This window comes from Tachypleus tridentatus, chromosome 6, assembly GCF_004210375.1.
Source record: "Tachypleus tridentatus isolate NWPU-2018 chromosome 6, ASM421037v1, whole genome shotgun sequence".
Classification (NCBI taxonomy): domain Eukaryota; kingdom Metazoa; phylum Arthropoda; class Merostomata; order Xiphosura; family Limulidae; genus Tachypleus; species Tachypleus tridentatus.
In genome coordinates this window covers 122,795,205-122,814,606 of record NC_134830.1, presented here as the reverse complement: position 1 = coordinate 122,814,606, position 19,402 = coordinate 122,795,205, and the positions used below count along the sequence as shown (strand labels likewise).

Sequence of the window (19,402 nt, the reverse complement as noted above, 5' to 3'; positions counted from 1 at the left end):
TAAAGCAGAGGTCATCTTCAGGTTAATACCGACACCAACCGTCCTGAGTTATATTTTAATAACTTTTACTCTATAGTATATTATTATTAATTACTACGTATCAAATTTTTGTGGTAATTATTCATATTTTTAACACCAGTATAGACAGCTAATTTTAACATTACTTCTCCTACCAATTTACACTTGAAAAGTTTGACACCAGTTTAAGTCCGAACGTTTCTCTCTCCAATAATCACTTCAAGGTTTTTCTAGTTATAATGATCAATTCAGTTTGTTTAAAGTAGCGTCTGTCCTTCACGTATACTGAAACGCTTTCTCTAGCTTCTTACGTACAACCTCACAGCTTACCAGTGTGACCTTACTTTAAACTAACATAATTGGAGAATCTTACCAATTAATTGATTCATTATCTCATTGTATACTATGCCTCTATGGTCTATGGGCTAGAACGTGCGTTATCAGACCAGCCTTTCGGCTTCTCAAAGAGTTTATCTTTTCATGAAGTTTCTGGACTCTGTCAGGAGTAAGATCCTGTCATAATTTTCACCATTACTGGTCAACCAGACAAGTGCATTCTGCAATGTCTCATATTTACCATGAATGTAATCTCTTAGTTTTTACTGCAAACAATTCAAACACTAGATGTCCATTGCTCCACGCGGCTACTGCCACGCTATCAGTTCTTTCCTGACTGATCTAACCATTGTCATGATCAGTGTCTGTCTCATCTAGTACATCCATCAGTCCTATGTAGTATATCCATTCCACGATTTCCTTTAACACCCTGCTGTTAGTCTTAACGGTGTTTACTCAGTGTCATTTGTCTGAACCAGTTCAGTATTCTTTATATTCTCCTTCACATCTTTCTTGACTTCAATGCATGGCTTAACACATTTCAATATCCGTATTACTGCTTCATTTACCATCTCTCACAAGTGTTGATGTAGTGGGCAATGTGTTACAGCATTTGCGTGCTCAATAAGATTAACATTGAATAATTATAGAAAGTGTCATAAACTTGCCTAATGTCGATTCATATGAACAGAAAAGCAAGAACTGAGAGAGCAGGGAGAGTTGAAACAGACCCCTGTATTTTGTGTGGAAATAGTAATCGATAATGGCAGTGATTAATTTCAAATATAAAAATACCTGAGGAAACCAAAATAACAATGAAATTTCCATTTAAAGAGTTAAAATTTTTCTTTGTTTAACTTTTATAAAACGTCACTAGTTGTCCCATAACAGTGCCCTTCGTGAAAATCTGTCCCCAGCGGACTCCCACTGCTAACAAACGAGTTTCGACAGCCGTGGTGGGCAAAGCACAGATAGCCCATTCTATAGCTTTGTGTTTTTGTTTGTTTGGAATTAAACACAAAGCTATAGAATGGGCTAACAAAATTTCAAGTTTGTTAAAAGTCGCTGCTCCTGAAGAAAAACTTCTTACATCTCTGCAAGAGAACATCGTGTTGAAAGTGAAATACCCACAACCAGACAAGATATAGACAAATTCAATGTAATAATATTTAAAGCCTAAACTTAACTTAATTTTTTGTATGTTGAGCAAAATATTTTGTCTGTTTAATAACAGAATAATGACAAAATGAGATAAATATAGGAGTTAAGAAACGATGCACATAGTTCTGTTATGACTAACTTTAATTTTTACAAACTTAATAAGTGTTTGTAGTTATTTTTAAAGAGTTATCTACACTGATCCTATTTATAATGTAGATGTTGTTAAGCACAAAACGACACACCAAGCTTCTTAGTCTCTGCACACTACAAGTATCTATACCAATTTTTAGTGTCGTAAACCTGCAGGCTTATCATTGAGCCATTGGGAGCAATAATTATGATACCACCAACTATATCAAAGAAAACAACATTTTAATTAGATTTCTTCTGTGAAATTGAAACGTGAGCTTCTTTCAGGTGGATTACGATGATTTTGAATTTTCATATTAGCGTGTTCTATTTATAGAAGCAATTTCATACCGTTTATTAATCAGTCATTAATTATAGCTGTAAAATCAGTAAAAATCAGTAAAATCATTCTACAAAGATTTTCCATTAAATAAGTCATGAATTTGTGGACGAGTTCGCTCAAATAATTGATTTCGTATCTTATTTTAGGTTGATGAAGTATTCCTAACTCAATTGCCCCAAATTCCGGTTGTTCCTATCTTTCTGATGTCTGGTTAGGTCATAATTGTTCCTTTGTACTGTTTGAAACACATCTTCATGTCATTGTATCCTTGTCTGCTGCCAAGTGGCAAGTATCTACAATTGTGTATAAGATATGTAACAGTGAAAAAGTTTATTGCATTATCCAATGTTTTTTCCCGCACTTTTCTTTGGAACAATCGTCTGTTATGTAGCTGTAAATATGTTTCTTGGATGATACAGTACTGCCTAATTAATACATCAGCTGTCTGGGTGTTACATCAGCTGTTTTATGGCTCGGAACAGAGATTATTGGCGAGAATTAGCTTAAAAATCTATCTGTTACAATGTGCATAAGATAGCCAGGGGTTGCGAGTTAACTCAAATGGAAACTAGTCATTGTGTCTAAGATCAAAGAGGGATTTCTGACTACTAGAATAATTTAATTTAATTTAGCCAGTCTACTGTGAGCCACTGGGTGTAGCATAGCTGACTGTGGAGTAGGAGAAGATAAAGCGTAAAAAAACATATCTGAAATGTCCAAGACTGCAGAACCATTGACCGTCGTCCACATATTTCAAAATAGCTTGAAGGAAACTTCAAGAGTCACTGTTACCACATCCACATTTCAGGATAACTCTGCTCCACCCCACAGGATTAAAATTTGTTAATTTCCATGAACTTTATACAGTAGACATCAAATAAAGGGGAAATTTCTTCCATGTGTATTCAAAAGACATCTTACGTGTTTTTTTTATTTGTTTTTTCAGATAAATGGCTATCTTCGAAGGGGAAAGATCGAGACATTAAGCTGGTCAGGTAACAACCCATATCTCAACTCTATTAAAAATTGGTGGATATGTGTTGGGTAACAAAGTGCAAAAGAGAAAACTAAAAAGCACCCTCATAAAACCGTGTGTGGTATCATGACTTAACGTTGCCATGGCAATGTCAGTTACCAATACCAGAAAGGGACACAACTAAATATTAAAACAATAAATAGACTCTGTAACCACGTTTTGTTAATTAAATTAATGTTTTTCATCTTTAAATCTTGGTAATTAGTTCATTATAATACAATTAACCATTAAGTTTAGTTTCGAATTTATTAAGCATAATCGCGGTATTTCGTGGAAGATAAACTCGTTATAAGGGTTGGTGTTTGTTTAATTCAACTAAAGTTCAAATTAATTATGCATATTTAATCTTGTTATACATTCCATTTTTAAATGTAATTCAGAAGATGTAATTCTTAATAAAACCAACAAAATTGGGTAAAGAAACATGACAAGCTCTTCTACAAAAGTAAAAAAAATACGATCATGATTTTAATATTCTGGATGTAATTTTAAAATTTCAAGTATGTTTTGCCATCTAGTGAGATTGTCAGTTTCGAATAATGTTTTCCTAAGAAAGGTTTTTAAGTTAAATTTTATAACTAAGTAATAGAGTTATGGTTGAAATTTATTGAATTAATCATAATTCAAAATAGGTCTCAGTAATCTCTTAGATAGAGATGACGCTGCCGTACGTTTTGACATAAAATATAAAATTGTATGGTTCTCAAAGATCTGCCTTTGTTAGATAGAATTTTTTGCTCTCTAAATTTCTCGAGGGCTATCTGAGGTAACCGTCCATAATTTTGAGCTGAAAACCTAGAGGGAAGGCAGTTAACACCATACATCATCAACTGTGTACTGAATAATGGAGTTTACCACCCTCCACATCTCAAAATGTATGAGATCTGTACTTCGGAACCTTAAATCACAGTTCATTATTCTAACTTGTGGGCCGCAGCTCGACTGGTTAGTCAGATAAAAAGGTGTTCTACTTGCTTACCCCTTCGGTGGTTAGACTGCAAGTTTGAGGGCTTACAACGCCAAAAGTTTGGGCACAGTACAGATACCTCATTGTATATCTTTGCGCTTTACAACAAACCGTGTGATGGCGTAATGTTGTTAATTCACGATTCTTTCTTTACTCATGAAGACAAAAGTCATTCAAAACTTTGTTTATTAAAATACTCACTGCCCTAGTTAACTTCAAAAATGATGGTTCAACAAAACTCAGTTTTAAAGGTGATATAATTCTTTAATTGAGGGAATTTTAAATCGTATTTCATAATCAGTAATTTGTACATGTTTATTTCCATGCATACATTAACATACCAATAAATGAAAAATTAGGGTAAAAGAAGACAGTTGTACGTTTCACAAATACATTTACTAAGACATCATCGGGTTGAGACATAAATCTAATTCTGCTAGGTTTTTAAGATTAATAATCCAAGGGAGGTCAGAAATTAGTTATTTATATTCGCTTCTTTCTTAACTTGTAAATAAATTTATGGATCATGGTGGTTAAAGTTCGGGGAATGTTCATTAAACAAAGAACGTGAAGTAATCTCCACAGTCATCTGGAGACTGGTGGGGTAAAAAGTAGAAGAAATCTAAGCTAGTTTGGTCGTTTAGAACTTTTTCTGGAATTGTTTTTAGACATCTGATTATTTTTAAAATTTCAGATTGTATAGTTCACCTTTTTAACAGATGTGAATAATTTTGTTGTTTTGTTGTTGTTTTTGGTTTTTCTCTGGATCAAATTGGTGTTTAGTTTAAATAAAATCTAAACTTAAAAATGATAGTTTAGTAATCGTAAAAGTAGGCAAAGATAATACGACTGGTGTACTTTAAAAACTAGTTTTTACAGTAAAATTAAAGACTTTCTTACTTCAAACAGTTTCATAATATGGAAAGAACTAAAACGTTCAATAAAAATTGTTAGTGATGTAATGGATGTAAAAAAGTAGACCCCTGTTTAGACCCAAGAATTATAAACAAAAAAACACAAGTAGACCCCTATTCAGACCCAGGAATTACAAACAATAAAAACACAAGTAAACCCTTGTTCAGACCTAGGAATTACAAACAATAACAGCACAAGTAGACCACTATTTAGACCCAGGTATTACAAACAATAAAAACACAAGTAGACCACTATTTAGACCCAGGTATTACAAACAATAAAAACACAAGTAGACCACTATTTAGACCCAGGTATTACAAACAATAAAAACACAAGTAGACCACTATTTAGACCCAGGTATTACAAACAATAAAAACACAAGTAGACCACTATTTAGACCCAGGTATTACAAACAATAAAAACAAGTAGACCACTATTTAGACCCAGGTATTACAAACAATAAAAACACAAGTAGACCACTATTTAGACCCAGGTATTACAAACAATAAAAACACAAGTAGACCACTATTTAGACCCAGGTATTACAAACAATAAAAACACAAGTAGACCCTTGTTCAGACCCAGGAATTATAAACAACAACACCTTCTTCGATCAGAACTATTTTAAATTCATTGACCAAATATATGTGTATGTGTTTTTCTTTTAGCAAAGCCACAAAGGCTATCTGCTCAACCCACCGAGGGGAATCGAATCCCTGATTTTAGCGTTGTAAATCCGGAGACATACCGCTGTACTAGCGGGGGGGCGACCAAATATATAAACAGAATGATGGATTAGCGGTGGGTTTTCCCCACTCTCTCTTTCTCCTTGCTTGCAAAAGTTTATGGACAATTTAAACAACAAACTGTTTAGTTATTGAAATAATACAGAATATGACAATATCGGTACAGGTATGTTCAAAATGTGATTTGTTTCCGGACGGAATCCAAACTTAAAGTCAACAGTAACTTTTCTTAATTCAAAATTTATTTAGTTTAATACGGAATTTGAAGACTAAAACGTTAATTTTTAGACTGAAATATTGATATAGATAACAGGATACATTCCTTCAGGAAAGTGACTTATAGTAATTCCTCAGAAAATGCTTCATCAAGATATCTAATAACTCTCGAACTTGCTGTGTTCCATTATCGGTGTATCCTTGTCACGTGAAGATAATAAAACTGAACTAAAACTAAACAAGCTGCTGTTGTCAATAGTTATACAACATTAATTAACAATTTGTTTAAAAATTGGAAGCCATACATTTAACATCAATAAAGCCACGTACTGTTACAAACAAGGAACTTGTTTAAGATGAGCTATACGTATCAGAAAACCTTATGAAATACACAATTCTGAACAAAAACCTAAGACCAGCCTTCTACTATACAGCCTATGAAACATGTTGTGCAATAACAAAGTACAGCAACATGTTTAGAATGGGATAGTGTATATATAGGTCAAACAGTACTTCTCATAGAAACGTGAATTAAAGAACTTTCTAGAAGATGTAATTTAAAGAAAATAGATTGCATCCCATCTTACTGACACTAAACATCAATTGATACAAGTTTGATTAGGTTTATTTTGAATTTCGTGCAAAGCTACACGAGGGCTATGTGAGCTAGCTGTCCCTAATTTAGCAATGTAAAACTATAGGGAAGGAAGCTAATTATCACTACTGACTGCCAACTCTTGGGCCACTATTCGTTGGTTAAAAAGATGACATTCAAGATGAATGTCAAAGTCGCTGTAGGTTCCGTGCTTTGACTTATATATAAACCTCGATATTAAACATTCTAGACTCGTTAATGCTTTTACTAGTGAAACCATGGTTATAATAAGTTATTTACTTGTAAAACGTACAATTTTTTTGTTTTTCCTCAGTTTTGTAATTATGCAGGTTCACCGCGTACGAACGGTTTCAAGTGTCAGTTATACATCAATAAATATTTCGAACAGTTTTTAATGTTTAAAAGATCCTGCATATCTAAAAATATACGTTTCAGAAATGAGTTTATTACGTAACACTCTTCTGTAAATAGCACGTTTTCTATTATTAGTCACAAAACTACATAACTTCCCATTACAAGTATCTTTCTTCTTTACACTACCTTAGATTGTTGTTGTTTTGAATTAAGCACAAAGCTACACAATAGGTTATTTGTGCTCTGCCCACCACGGGTATCGAAACCCGGTTTTTAGCGTTGCAAGTCCGCAGACACACCGCTGAGCCACTAGGAAGCCACGAGCTTAGGCTTACCACTGACCCACCAAGTGGGCGTTACTCATTACACGCCAGTCACGAGAAACAGTGATCTCGCTTTCGTCCTGATTACACTGTTCATGACGTAAGAATATCCACAGCTGAAGGACAATAATATATAAAAAGTGCAAGTCATTTTGTTGTATGGCTAGTGTAAGTGTGTCATTATCAGAAACTGTTGTCTACAGTTCTACAGTCCTCTTACTGTTTCAATTTAAACTAACAACATATATATTGAAATGTTACTAAGCACCTGTTGACAATATTTACTTTTTCAGTATTTACAAATTTACCCTAGAAATTTCTGTTCGTTATTTTCGTTGAGAAAGTTTATTCCTTATACACTATTAGAGGTTCCAATGTTGTATTCTGTGGCAGTTTTTCAGGGAACGGGTCTCTTTATTCTGAGTCCTTTTAATGGAGAGTTTCATCGTCACCTGGCGAGAAACCGGATAACCGTACACCTGTGGAAAAAACATTAAGACAGGAGAGAAGTAGAATAAAACTAAGAATGTTTGTTGCTAAGATACAATAGTGTATGAAAGACCTAAACTTAATGAAGTTATGTAGACAGTGGATATCATAGAATATATGAGTAGTTGGTTGTTAGCTAATCTAGAATCTGTGGACGGGGGGTGTTGGGTAACCTAGAATATGTGAACAGTGAATGTTAGGTAACCTAGAATCTGTGAACAGTAGATGATGAGTAACCTCGAATCTGTGAACAGTAGATGATGAGTAACCTAGAATCTGTGAACAGTAGATGATGAGTAACCTAGAATATGTGAACAGTGGATGTTAGGTAACCTAGAATATGTGAACAGTAGATGATGAGTAACCTAGAATCTGTGAACAGTAGATGATGAGTAACCTAGAATCTGTGGACAGTAGGTGTTGGTTAACCTAGAATATGTGAACAGTAGATGATGAGTAACCTAGAATCTGTGAACAGTAGATGATGAGTAACCTAGAATCTGTGGACAGTAGGTGTTGGTTAACCTAGAATAGAATATGTGAACAGAATCTGTGAGTATGATGAGTAACCTAGAATCTGTGAACAGTAGATGATGAGTAACCTAGAATCTGTGGACAGTAGGTGATGGTTAACCTAGAATATGTGAACAGTAGATGATGAGTAACCTAGAATCTGTGAACAGTAGATGATGAGTAACCTAGAATCTGTGGACAGTAGGTGTTGGTTAACCTAGAATATGTGAACAGTAGATGATGAGTAACCTAGAATCTGTGGACAGTAGGTGTTGGTTAACCTAGAATATGTGAACAGTAGATGATGAGTAACCTAGAATCTGTGAACAGTAGATGATGAGTAACCTAGAATCTGTGAACAGTAGATGATGAGTAACCTAGAATCTGTGGACAGTAGGTGTTGGTTAACCTAGAATATGTGAACAGTAGATGATGAGTAACCTAGAATCTGTGAACAGTAGATGATGAGTAACCTAGAATCTGTGGACAGTAGGTGTTGGTTAACCTAGAATATGTGAACAGTAGATGATGAGTAACCTAGAATCTGTGAACAGTAGATGATGAGTAACCTAGAATCTGTGGACAGTAGGTGTTGGTTAACCTAGAATATGTGAACAGTAGATGATGAGTAACCTAGAATCTGTGACAGTAGGTGTTGGTTAACCTAGTATATGAACAGTAGATGATGAGTAACCTAGAATCTGTGAACAGTACAGTAGTAGTGTTGGTTAACCTAGAATATGTGAACAGTAGATGATGAGTAACCTAGAATCTGTGAACAGTAGATGATGAGTAACCTAGAATCTGTGAACAGTAGATGATGAGTAACCTAGAATCTGTGGACAGTAGGTGTTGGTTAACCTAGAATATGTGAACAGTAGATGATGAGTAACCTAGAATCTGTGAACAGTAGATGAGTAACCTAGAATCTGTGGACAGTAGGTGTTGGTTAACCTAGAATATGTGAACAGAATCTGTGAGATGATAACCTAGAATCTGTGGAACCTAGAATCTGTGAACAGTAGATGATGAGTAACCTAGAATCTGTGGACAGTAGGTGTTGGTTAACCTAGAATATGTGAACAGTAGATGATGAGTAACCTAGAATCTGTGAACAGTAGATGATGAGTAACCTAGAATCTGTGGACAGTAGGTGTTGGTTAACCTAGAATCTGTGAACAGTAGATGATGAGTAACCTAGAATCTGTGGACAGTAGGTGTTGGTTAACCTAGAATATGTGAACAGTAGATGATGAGTAACCTAGAATCTGTGAACAGTAGATGATGAGTAACCTAGAATCTGTGGACAGTAGGTGTTGGTTAACCTAGAATCTGTGAACAGTAGATGATGAGTTAACCTAGAATCTGTGAACAGTAGATGATGAGTAACCTAGAATCTGTGAACAGTAGATGATGAGTAACCTAGAATCTGTGAACAGTAGATGATGAGTAACCTGAATGTTGAACCTAGTAACCTAGAATCTGTGAACAGTAGATGATGAGTAACCTAGAATCTGAACAGTGATGATGAGTAACCTAGAATCTGTGAACAGTAGATGATAACCTAGAATCTGTGGACAGTAGGTGTTGGTTAACCTAGAATATGTGAACAGTAGATGATGAGTAACCTAGAATCTGTGAACAGTAGATGATGAGTAACCTAGAATCTGTGGACAGTAGGTGTTGGTTAACCTAGAATATGTGAACAGTAGATGATGAGTAACCTAGAATCTGTGAACAGTAGATGATGAGTAACCTAGAATCTGTGGACAGTAGATGATGAGTAACCTAGAATCTGTGAACAGTAGATGATGAGTAACCTAGAATCTGTGAACAGTAGATGATGAGTAACCTAGAATCTGTGGACAGTAGGTGTTGGTTAACCTAGAATATGTGAACAGTAGATGATGAGTAACCTAGAATCTGTGAACAGTAGATGATGAGTAACCTAGAATCTGTGGACAGTAGGGTGTTGGTTAACCTAGAATATGTGAACAGTAGATGATGAGTAACCTAGAATCTGTGAACAGTAGATGATGAGTAACCTAGAATCTGTGGTGTTGGTTAACCTAGAATATGTGAACAGTGATGATGTAACCTAGAATCTGTGAACAGTAGATGATGAGTAACCTAGAATCTGTGAACAGTAGATGATGAGTAACCTAGAATCTGTGGACAGTAGGTGTTGGTTAACCTAGAATATGTGAACAGTAGATGATGAGTAACCTAGAATCTGTGAACAGTAGATGATGAGTAACCTAGAATCTGTGGACAGTAGGTGTTGGTTAACCTAGAATCTGTGAACAGTAGATGATGAGTAACCTAGAATCTGTGAACAGTAGATGATGAGTAACCTAGAATCTGTGGACAGTAGGTGTTGGTTAACCTAGAATCTGTGAACAGTAGATGATGAGTAACCTAGAATCTGTGGACAGTAGGTGTTGGTTAACCTAGAATATGTGAACAGTAGATGATGAGTAACCTAGAATCTGTGAACAGTAGATGATGAGTAACCTAGAATCTGTGAACAGTAGGTGTTGGTTAACCTAGAATCTGTGAACAGTAGATGATGAGTAACCTAGAATCTGTGGACAGTAGATGATGGTTAACCTAGAATATGTGAACAGTAGATGATGAGTAACCTAGAATCTGTGGACAGTAGGTGTTGGTTAACCTAGAATAGATGATGATGTAACCTAGAATCTGTGGACAGTAGGTGTTGGTTAACCTAGAATATGTGAACAGTAGATGATGAGTAACCTAGAATCTGTGAACAGTAGATGATGAGTAACCTAGAATCTGTGAACAGTAGATGATGAGTAACCTAGAATCTGTGGACAGTAGGTGTTGGTTAACCTAGAATATGTGAACAGTAGATGATGAGTAACCTAGAATCTGTGAACAGTAGATGATGAGTAACCTAGAATCTGTGGACAGTAGGTGTTGGTTAACCTAGAATATGTGAACAGTAGATGATGAGTAACCTAGAATCTGTGAACAGTAGATGATGAGTAACCTAGAATCTGTGGACAGTAGGTGTTGGTTAACCTAGAATATGTGAACAGTAGATGATGGTTAACCTAGAATCTGTGAACAGTAGATGATGAGTAACCTAGAATCTGTGGACAGTAGGTGTTGGTTAACCTAGAATATGTGAACAGTAGATGATGAGTAACCTAGAATCTGTGAACAGTAGATGATGAGTAACCTAGAATCTGTGGACAGTAGGTGTTGGTTAACCTAGAATATGTGAACAGTAGATGATGAGTAACCTAGAATCTGTGAACAGTAGATGATGAGTAACCTAGAATCTGTGGACAGTAGGTGTTGGTTAACCTAGAATCTGTGAACAGTAGATGATGAGTAACCTAGAATCTGTGGACAGTAGGTGTTGGTTAACCTAGAATATGTGAACAGTAGATGATGAGTAACCTAGAATCTGTGAACAGTAGATGATGAGTAACCTAGAATCTGTGAACAGTAGATGATGAGTAACCTAGAATCTGTGGACAGTAGGTGTTGGTTAACCTAGAATATGTGAACAGTAGATGATGAGTAACCTAGAATCTGTGACAGTAGGTGTTGGTTAACCTAGAATATGTGAACAGTAGATGATGAGTAACCTAGAATCTGTGAACAGTAGACCTAGAATCTGTGAACAGTAGATGATGAGTAACCTAGAATCTGTGGACAGTAGGTGTTGGTTAACCTAGAATATGTGAACAGTAGATGATGAGTAACCTAGAATCTGTGAACAGTAGATGATGAGTAACCTAGAATCTGTGAACAGTAGATGTTGGTTAACCTAGAATCTGTGAACAGTAGATGATGAGTAACCTAGAATCTGTGGACAGTAGGTGTTGGTTAACCTAGAATATGTGAACAGTAGATGATGAGTAACCTAGAATCTGTGGACAGTAGGTGTTGGTTAACCAAGAAACTGTGGACAGTGGGTGTTGGGTAACCTAGAATATGTGAACAGTGGATAATGTGTAACCTAGAATCTGTGGACAGTAGGTGTTGGTTAACCTAGAATATGTGAACAGTGGATAATGTGTAACCTAGAATCTGTGGACAGTAGGTGTTGGTTAACCTAGAATATGTGAACAGTGGATAATGTGTAACCTAGAATCTGTGAACAGTGGGTGTTGGGTAACTTAAAATCAGCGGACAGTGCACGTAAAGTCGTATTGTTTACAGTATCATTTATTAAAATAATTATGCATTATAATTGTTCAATAATTATTTTTCTTCTGAGATGATTTGTTTCTTTGAGTAAATGTTTTAAAATAAAAAGCACTATGCATATTTAAAAAGATGTACTTCTACTGTTTCTTTGTTTGTTGTTAAGCACAAAAATACACAATGGGCTTTCTTTGATCTGCCCTCCGCCGGTTTCGAAACGGCTGTTGATGTTTTGTGAGCAGTTGACCTCTCAGTGAACGAAGTTGATTATTTTGTTGAAAAAGGTCAACACGCTGACATCATTGGCGTACTTATATTTAAGTAAACTATCTTCAGACTAATTTATTTTCGTAATAACGAAGATTGGATAAAATAAGAATTCCGTACTGGTGTAAACCACATTAAAACGTATTTTAAAATACTTTAAATCTTAAAATAATCCACACTTTTCGTGACCCTGGCTAACAAAATAATGAACTAAACGCCGCGAGTTGGAGGATAAACAGTGCACAAAATTTTCACGCCGACGTTTAGCAAACAACGTTTGTTTACATGAACTCCAAACGGTTGTCTTAACAGCTTCATGTGCGTGGTGATCATCGTTTTCAGACTGTATATGTATATTTGTTAAAGTTCTGTAAACTTTTATTTCATATACTGTCTTTCTAAAAAACATATAAGTATATTTTATATACTAAGACTGCATACGTGTATTGTGTACTATCGTTGTACTAAGACTAAATGTATATTCTGTGTACTATCGTTATGCTAAGGCTGCATATGCGTGCAGTGTACTCTCGTACTGTTAAGACTCCATATGTATATAATGTGTACTATCGGTGTAGTAAGGCTGTACATATATACTTCATATGCTGGCGTTGTATTAACACGTATGTATGTTTTATATACTGTCGTTGCACAAAGACTTATTTATATATGTATTTTATTTACTATCGATAGATTAACACCATATATGCGTATTTTATGTTGATTGGTTGTTTGGAATAAGGCACATAGCTACACAATGGGCTATCTGTGCTTTGCCTACCAAAGGTATTGCGCAGACATGCCGCTGTGCCACTGGTGAAGGGGGCGTATTTTGTTTACTTTTTTTATATTATGAATTAACACTATACATGAGTGTTTTACGTACAATAGTTTTGTTAAGACAACACATAAGTATTTTGTGTACTATACTTACTTTAAGACTACACATTTCTTTAAAGTTTTAACACATCTTTAAACTTGCTGGTAAAAGTACAAAACTGTCTACTCTCACGTGACCTTAAGAACAGCCCTTACTAAACATCGTCATCACTCCAGCGGCTACTGGGACGGCTTCAAAGTTTTTGTGCACATGCGCAGTAACATATATATATAATTACACTATACAGTATACAAGGGCTATCGACAGATTAGACTTCGGCGTTGTTCAACGTATCCTGTTTTCTTTCATTCCGTGACTGAAGGTATGTTTGTTATAACACACTTAGAATCCATTATTCAGCAATAGACTTTCGTTTAGTATTTCCTGTTCTACTGAAAATATTGCTAATGAGCTGATGGACTAATATTTCAGTTATGTTAAACACTGAGATTATAAACATAGTTTTAACTTTCTACAACTAATCTGTATAGTCTAAGTTAGTTTTTGATAAAAGAACTTATAAATATTGTTACAGAACTTCTAAGTTAATCTATATACTCTTTAAGTTAGTTTCAATAGATTTGTTTTGAATTTCGCGCAAAGCTACACGAGGGTTATCTGCGCTAGCCGTCCCTAATTTAGCAGTGTAAGACTAGAGGGAAGGCAGCTAGTCATCACCACCCACCGCCAACTCTTGGGCGACTCTTTTACCAACGAATAGTGGGATTTACCGCACATTACAATGCCCCCATGGCTGAAAGGGCGAGCATGTTAGGTATGACAGGGATTCGAACCCACGACCCTCGGATTACGAGTAGTTTCAACAGAAGAACTTATAAACGTTCTTGTCATATTCATGCTACTTATATAACAATTCTTATCAACATTACTGTTAAACTTATGTGACTAGTTATTCACTGTCACTTCTAACGACGTTAAAATCGAAATACGTTTATTTCGGTTGAACAACCGTTTTTTTTTCGATACATCACGTGACTTACCATCACCTAGCTCGTGAATACCAGTGAGCACAGCTGTCGTATGTGTGATTCCATTATTTATGCATTTCTTTTCACGGTGATTTGTGATGTTAAGGTGTGTTAAAATCACCCTTAATATAAAAACTCGCATGTCTTCGTTTTCCTGTAAGGTTACAACTAAGTATTAACGCCTACTACGTCAACAAAAAGACGTGGTTATCATCAAGGTCATTGGAGAACGTTTACTGATTAACAACTTTTAAAGATACAACTTGAGAGCTGCTAATGTTTGTAAGGACTGCAGCGGTACAGTTTGGCTATGAAACATGACAAACCTTGAAAGATATTATGACGAAAATTCACTTTCAGGTGAGGAACATTATTAGACTACAATGAAAAATGTTAAGTGTTAGTTCATTATTTTTGTACAATTATAAAGTGTTTACAACCAATATACGATGTGTTCTTTGATAGATTGTTTAGGCAGAGTGTTCATGGTGAAACTTTGTAGATTAGACGCCAACTGCTTGTTCTGAAGACACAAGTATTGAGGACGGCGTTTCAAAAGTCTTCCGCCTTTCGTCTTCAGGTCAGTACGTATGTAAGGTGTTGTCGGTCTTTTGTCATTGTAATAATCCAACCAATCATAACACGTTCTCCACAATCCACGAGGACACTGTAAAAGACCGAGAATACCTTACACATACACTGACCTGAAAACGAAAGGCGGAGGACTTTTGAAACGTCGTCCTCAACACTTGTGTCTTCACAGAAGGCAGTTGCCGTCCATTCTACAAAGTTTCATCAACATATGATGTGGTTTTCTGAACTTGATGCATATTACAACACTGCTTTCCGTTACTACAAGGTGATGATGTCACAATCAAAGCCGCGACATAAACACAAGTTTAAGAGTTTAAAGATCAAATGTAAGAAGGTGAAATATGTATAAGTTATATACAATTACGACAGAAAGTGTTCGTACTCCTGCGTCGTGAGTAGTTTTCTCTTCATAACTTGAAAAGTATCAATGATCAAAGTATAGTATATTGTAAATATTATACTGAGACACATCTACATAAATTTTTATGTAAATTGAATGATAAATAAACTGTTTATAAACAAATAACCAAACATAGGAGGGGCAGAAAGTGTTCTTACGTCTACTTTAATGGTCAGTTGTGTAGCCTTTCAGGTGAATTACTTGGCGCAATCTCTCCTCTTAGCCTTCCATGATCGTTTGACAGTACTCGACTGGTATTTTCTTCCATTCTTCTTTAACTCTTGCAAGTTTTTCGGATGACGCTAATGAACCCTGGTCTTTAACTCATGCTAAACGTTTTCAATTGAGTTGAGATCGGGTGACTGCGATGGCCACTCCAGAACGCTTATATGGTTCCTCTGCAACCAGGATTGCACATATTTCGATGTGTGCTTGGGGTCATTGTCGTGCTGGAAGATCCAACGACGCCCAAGCCGCAAGTTCCGAGCATCATTCTTGATATAAGTGCCTAATATATCAACGTACTCTTCTTTTTTCATGATTCCGTTGACGCGGCAAAGACTGCCTACATCAGAAGAGCTGAACGAACCCCATAGCATGATCGAGCCACCTCCGTGTTTAACTGTAGGGATGGTGTTCTTTGGAAGATTTCGTTCCCCCTTCTTACGGAAAATATAGCGAACATCATTGTGGCCGAAAAGCTCGATTTTAGTCTCGTCTGACCAAAGAATACTCTTCCAATAGGTAAAGGGTTTATCTACGTGCTTTCTTGCATACCTTAATTGTGCTTCTAAATGAACAGGCTTTAAATATGGAGTTCTACGAGAACGGCATGCTTTGAACCCAGAAGAACGTTACATGTTCGTATCTGTAGAGGTGCTTACTTCAACCCCAGTTTTCCTTACCAGTTTCTGTATGTCATTACGTGTTAAACGAGGGTTTCTGTTAACTTCTCTGAGAACTTTCCTCTTTCAAAAAAGGTTATTTCTGGAATTTTGCTAGGGCGTCCGGAACGAGGGAGATTAGCAGTTGATCCTGTGAGCTTAAACTTGGCAATTATCCTTTGAACAGTATATTTCGGCACATTAAGTTGTGTAGCAATACCGGAAGGAGACACACGAGACTTGTATTTTACAATAATTCGGTTTTTTAAATCACTGGACAGTTGTTTCCTGCTCGCCATGACGACCAAGCAGATAATGACGGAGACGGCACTAAATTGCCGGAAGTACATTTTTTGTTGGCTAAATTCCAATAATTATGAACCCAGTGTCTAGTTCTGGAATGGTATAATGTAGTTTATTCGCCAAATTAAACAAAATTTTTACGGGAATATCAGTTTTTTACACGTTCTGAACTGTACGAACACTTTCTGCTCCTCCTATTTTTGGTTATTTGTTTATAAACAGTTTATTTTTCGTTTAATTTACATAAAAATTTATGTAGATGTATGTTAGTATAGTATTTATAATATATTATACTTCTATCAGCCTACTCATGATATTTTGTAAGTTATAAGCAAAAAAACCACTTGGGATGCAGGGGTACGAACACTTTCTGTCGTAACTGTAACTCAAACTGAAAGTATTCATGCGTGGACTTATAGGATTAACTAATTTTTTATACAAATACTGTATAATTTAAAGGCTCTATGCCATTTAAATGTTACAAAGGTCGACTATGATTACCAAGTTATTTGCATCATTTAAATATTCCAGTTTGACAGACTTAACAGTATATTTGTTTCAGAAAAAAGGTAAAAGGTGGGCTACGCCGAGGGATGAATTCCCGAACTTCTGTGTTATAAGCCTCTTAGATTCCCGCTGATCCAACCGAGGAAAACGCTTGAGTACACATTTACTGTTCATTAAATTTTATAACTGTTAACATGGTCTCAAATCTTCGAGGGATGAAATTCCTGCATATGTTTAATGTAATAATAATTTTGTTATTCTTAGTCATTTTAGAAAAAGCAAGGGCAAGAGAAGAGACAAACAGGCATGGGTTCAGTTACAAAAACTCCTGCTTATCAAGATGTGGACGGTTTTCGAATTCCTAAAATGTTTTCCCCGGATGCTTTACGAAGTACTTTTAAGTACCAGCCGCGAGATGATGATGTTTTCATCGTGACGTATCCCAAGTGTGGGACAACATGGGTTCAACACATCGTGATGAGTATATTTAAGAAGGGAGAGGCGATTGATAATTTCCAGGAGTTCCAACGATCGACACCTTTCTTGGAGATGATTGGGTCTGAAGCTGTCGAAATTATGCCAAAGCCAGGAGCCATCAAAACGCATCTTCCTTTCCATCTCACTCCTTATTCTCCCAGAGCAAAGTATATTTACGTCACCAGGAACCCTAAAGATTGCTGTGTGTCATTCTATCATCATACGAAGATGTTTTCGGGCTATGAATTTGAGGACGGAAGTTTTGATGATTTCTTCGAGTTGTTTATTGATGGATTGGTTGATTTTGGAGATTATTTCGACCACCTACTCTCCTGGTACGAGCATCGCAATGATCCAAATGTTTTGTTTATGACATACGAGGATATAAAGGCTGACACAGAATCTGCGGTGATGAAACTGGCCGGCTTTCTCGACAGAGAATATGTAACAATGATGGAGAATGATCCATCCATCATGAAGAACATTTTATACCACACAAGTATTGAATACATGAAGAAAAACACCAACAAGCACATTACAGACTTTTTAATATCTTCACCAGATTTATTGTTAGCAGATCCCAATCTACCAGAAGGACTTCGGTACATTATAAACCACATGAAAAATCTGAATATCTCGCCACCGAAACAAACCACCTTTGTACGTAAAGGAGTTGTAGGAGATTGGAAGAATTACTTCTCTCCTGAACAATCGAAAAGACTGATTAAAAAATTCAATGAGAAAACAAAGGAAACAGACATTCGAAAACTGTGGCCAGATATATTTCAGTAACCAAAACAACAATTTTGTTTTATTTTAAAATTCTGAGAGCTTGTATTTCCAATCTGCCCTGTTTTGTTTTTTCCGTATTTTTATTACTTTCTCTATTTAGACAATTTTTTGACTTTTGTATTCGACATTATAATTCTATGAACATTTTAATCTTGTGAAGTCCATGTTAATAAATATTTTTCTATTTCTGATCGCTTCTAGTGTTACGAGGATTAACTGAAACACAGGACATTAGCTGAACATGCGCAACATAAAAAATGTATAATTCATTTTTTCTTACAATAATTTAAAATCAGACATTTTGTGGGTAATAATGTGTTTTGTAATCTTGAGATTTTGTGATGGAAGACACATAGTAGTTTTCAAACCATGACTTACAACTACACGTTTAAAAGAAAACGCTACGTTTACTCAAAAGGAAAAAAAATACACAAATACAATTACATAACAAATAATATAATTGTCGACACCAGGGGCGTAGATCCTGGGGTGATGGGGGATACACCCCTTCATTTTAGGTGGGGGGTATGGTGCATACAATCATCCCCCTACAGTTTGGTCTGTTGAAATGTTTTATTGCATAACAGGCCTACAAATTGTGGGTTTGTTCTTGTGATTCTCGTGTTCTTACCAATCGAATTACATAATTAGGCCTAGATGTAGGCTTTTTCAGTAGCTGAAATGTACATCTTTAATATAGGCGCGCTTCTAAGCTTTTCGATCTAAGCAATAGTTCGTAAGTATCAGTCAGTAGGCCTATGTATACAGTCATGTCAAAAAGTTAAGACACCCTATGAAAGCCTGTGTATTTTTGTAACATTTTTGGATATATAGATATTTAATCTCAATTTCAACAATACTGAGAGATTATAGGAATATACCTAAACAATTAAAACTGAAGAAATGACTTTTCAAGATCTTCTGTAAATGTAATTCTACAACAATGCTTATTCTAACTGAAG

At 35.7% G+C, this 19,402-nt stretch overlaps 1 protein-coding gene across 2 annotated transcripts; it reads left to right on the top strand.

Annotated features, from left to right (window-relative positions):
- Positions 1-13,658: 13,658 nt before the first annotated feature.
- On the top strand, positions 13,659-18,631 carry LOC143253501 (sulfotransferase ssu-1-like). 2 transcript variants are annotated; one of them, XM_076507503.1, is made up of 3 exons: positions 13,691-13,816; positions 14,645-14,843; positions 17,436-18,631. In XM_076507503.1, the coding sequence occupies exon 3, from the start codon at positions 17,478-17,480 to the stop codon at positions 18,438-18,440; it is 963 nt and encodes a 320-aa protein (XP_076363618.1). In that variant the 5' UTR covers positions 13,691-13,816; positions 14,645-14,843; positions 17,436-17,477; the 3' UTR covers positions 18,441-18,631. The 2 variants fall into 2 exon arrangements, with proteins under 2 accessions (XP_076363617.1, XP_076363618.1); XM_076507502.1 differs by lacking the exon at positions 14,645-14,843 and having other exon boundaries at positions 13,659-13,816.
- The last annotated feature ends 771 nt before the right edge of the window (positions 18,632-19,402 follow it).

What these genes read in the sequence shown, in the direction of transcription:
- LOC143253501 (XM_076507502.1), top strand. Translation starts at nt 17,478, where the DNA reads ATGGGTTCAGTTACAAAAACTCCTGCTTATCAAGATGTGGACGGTTTT.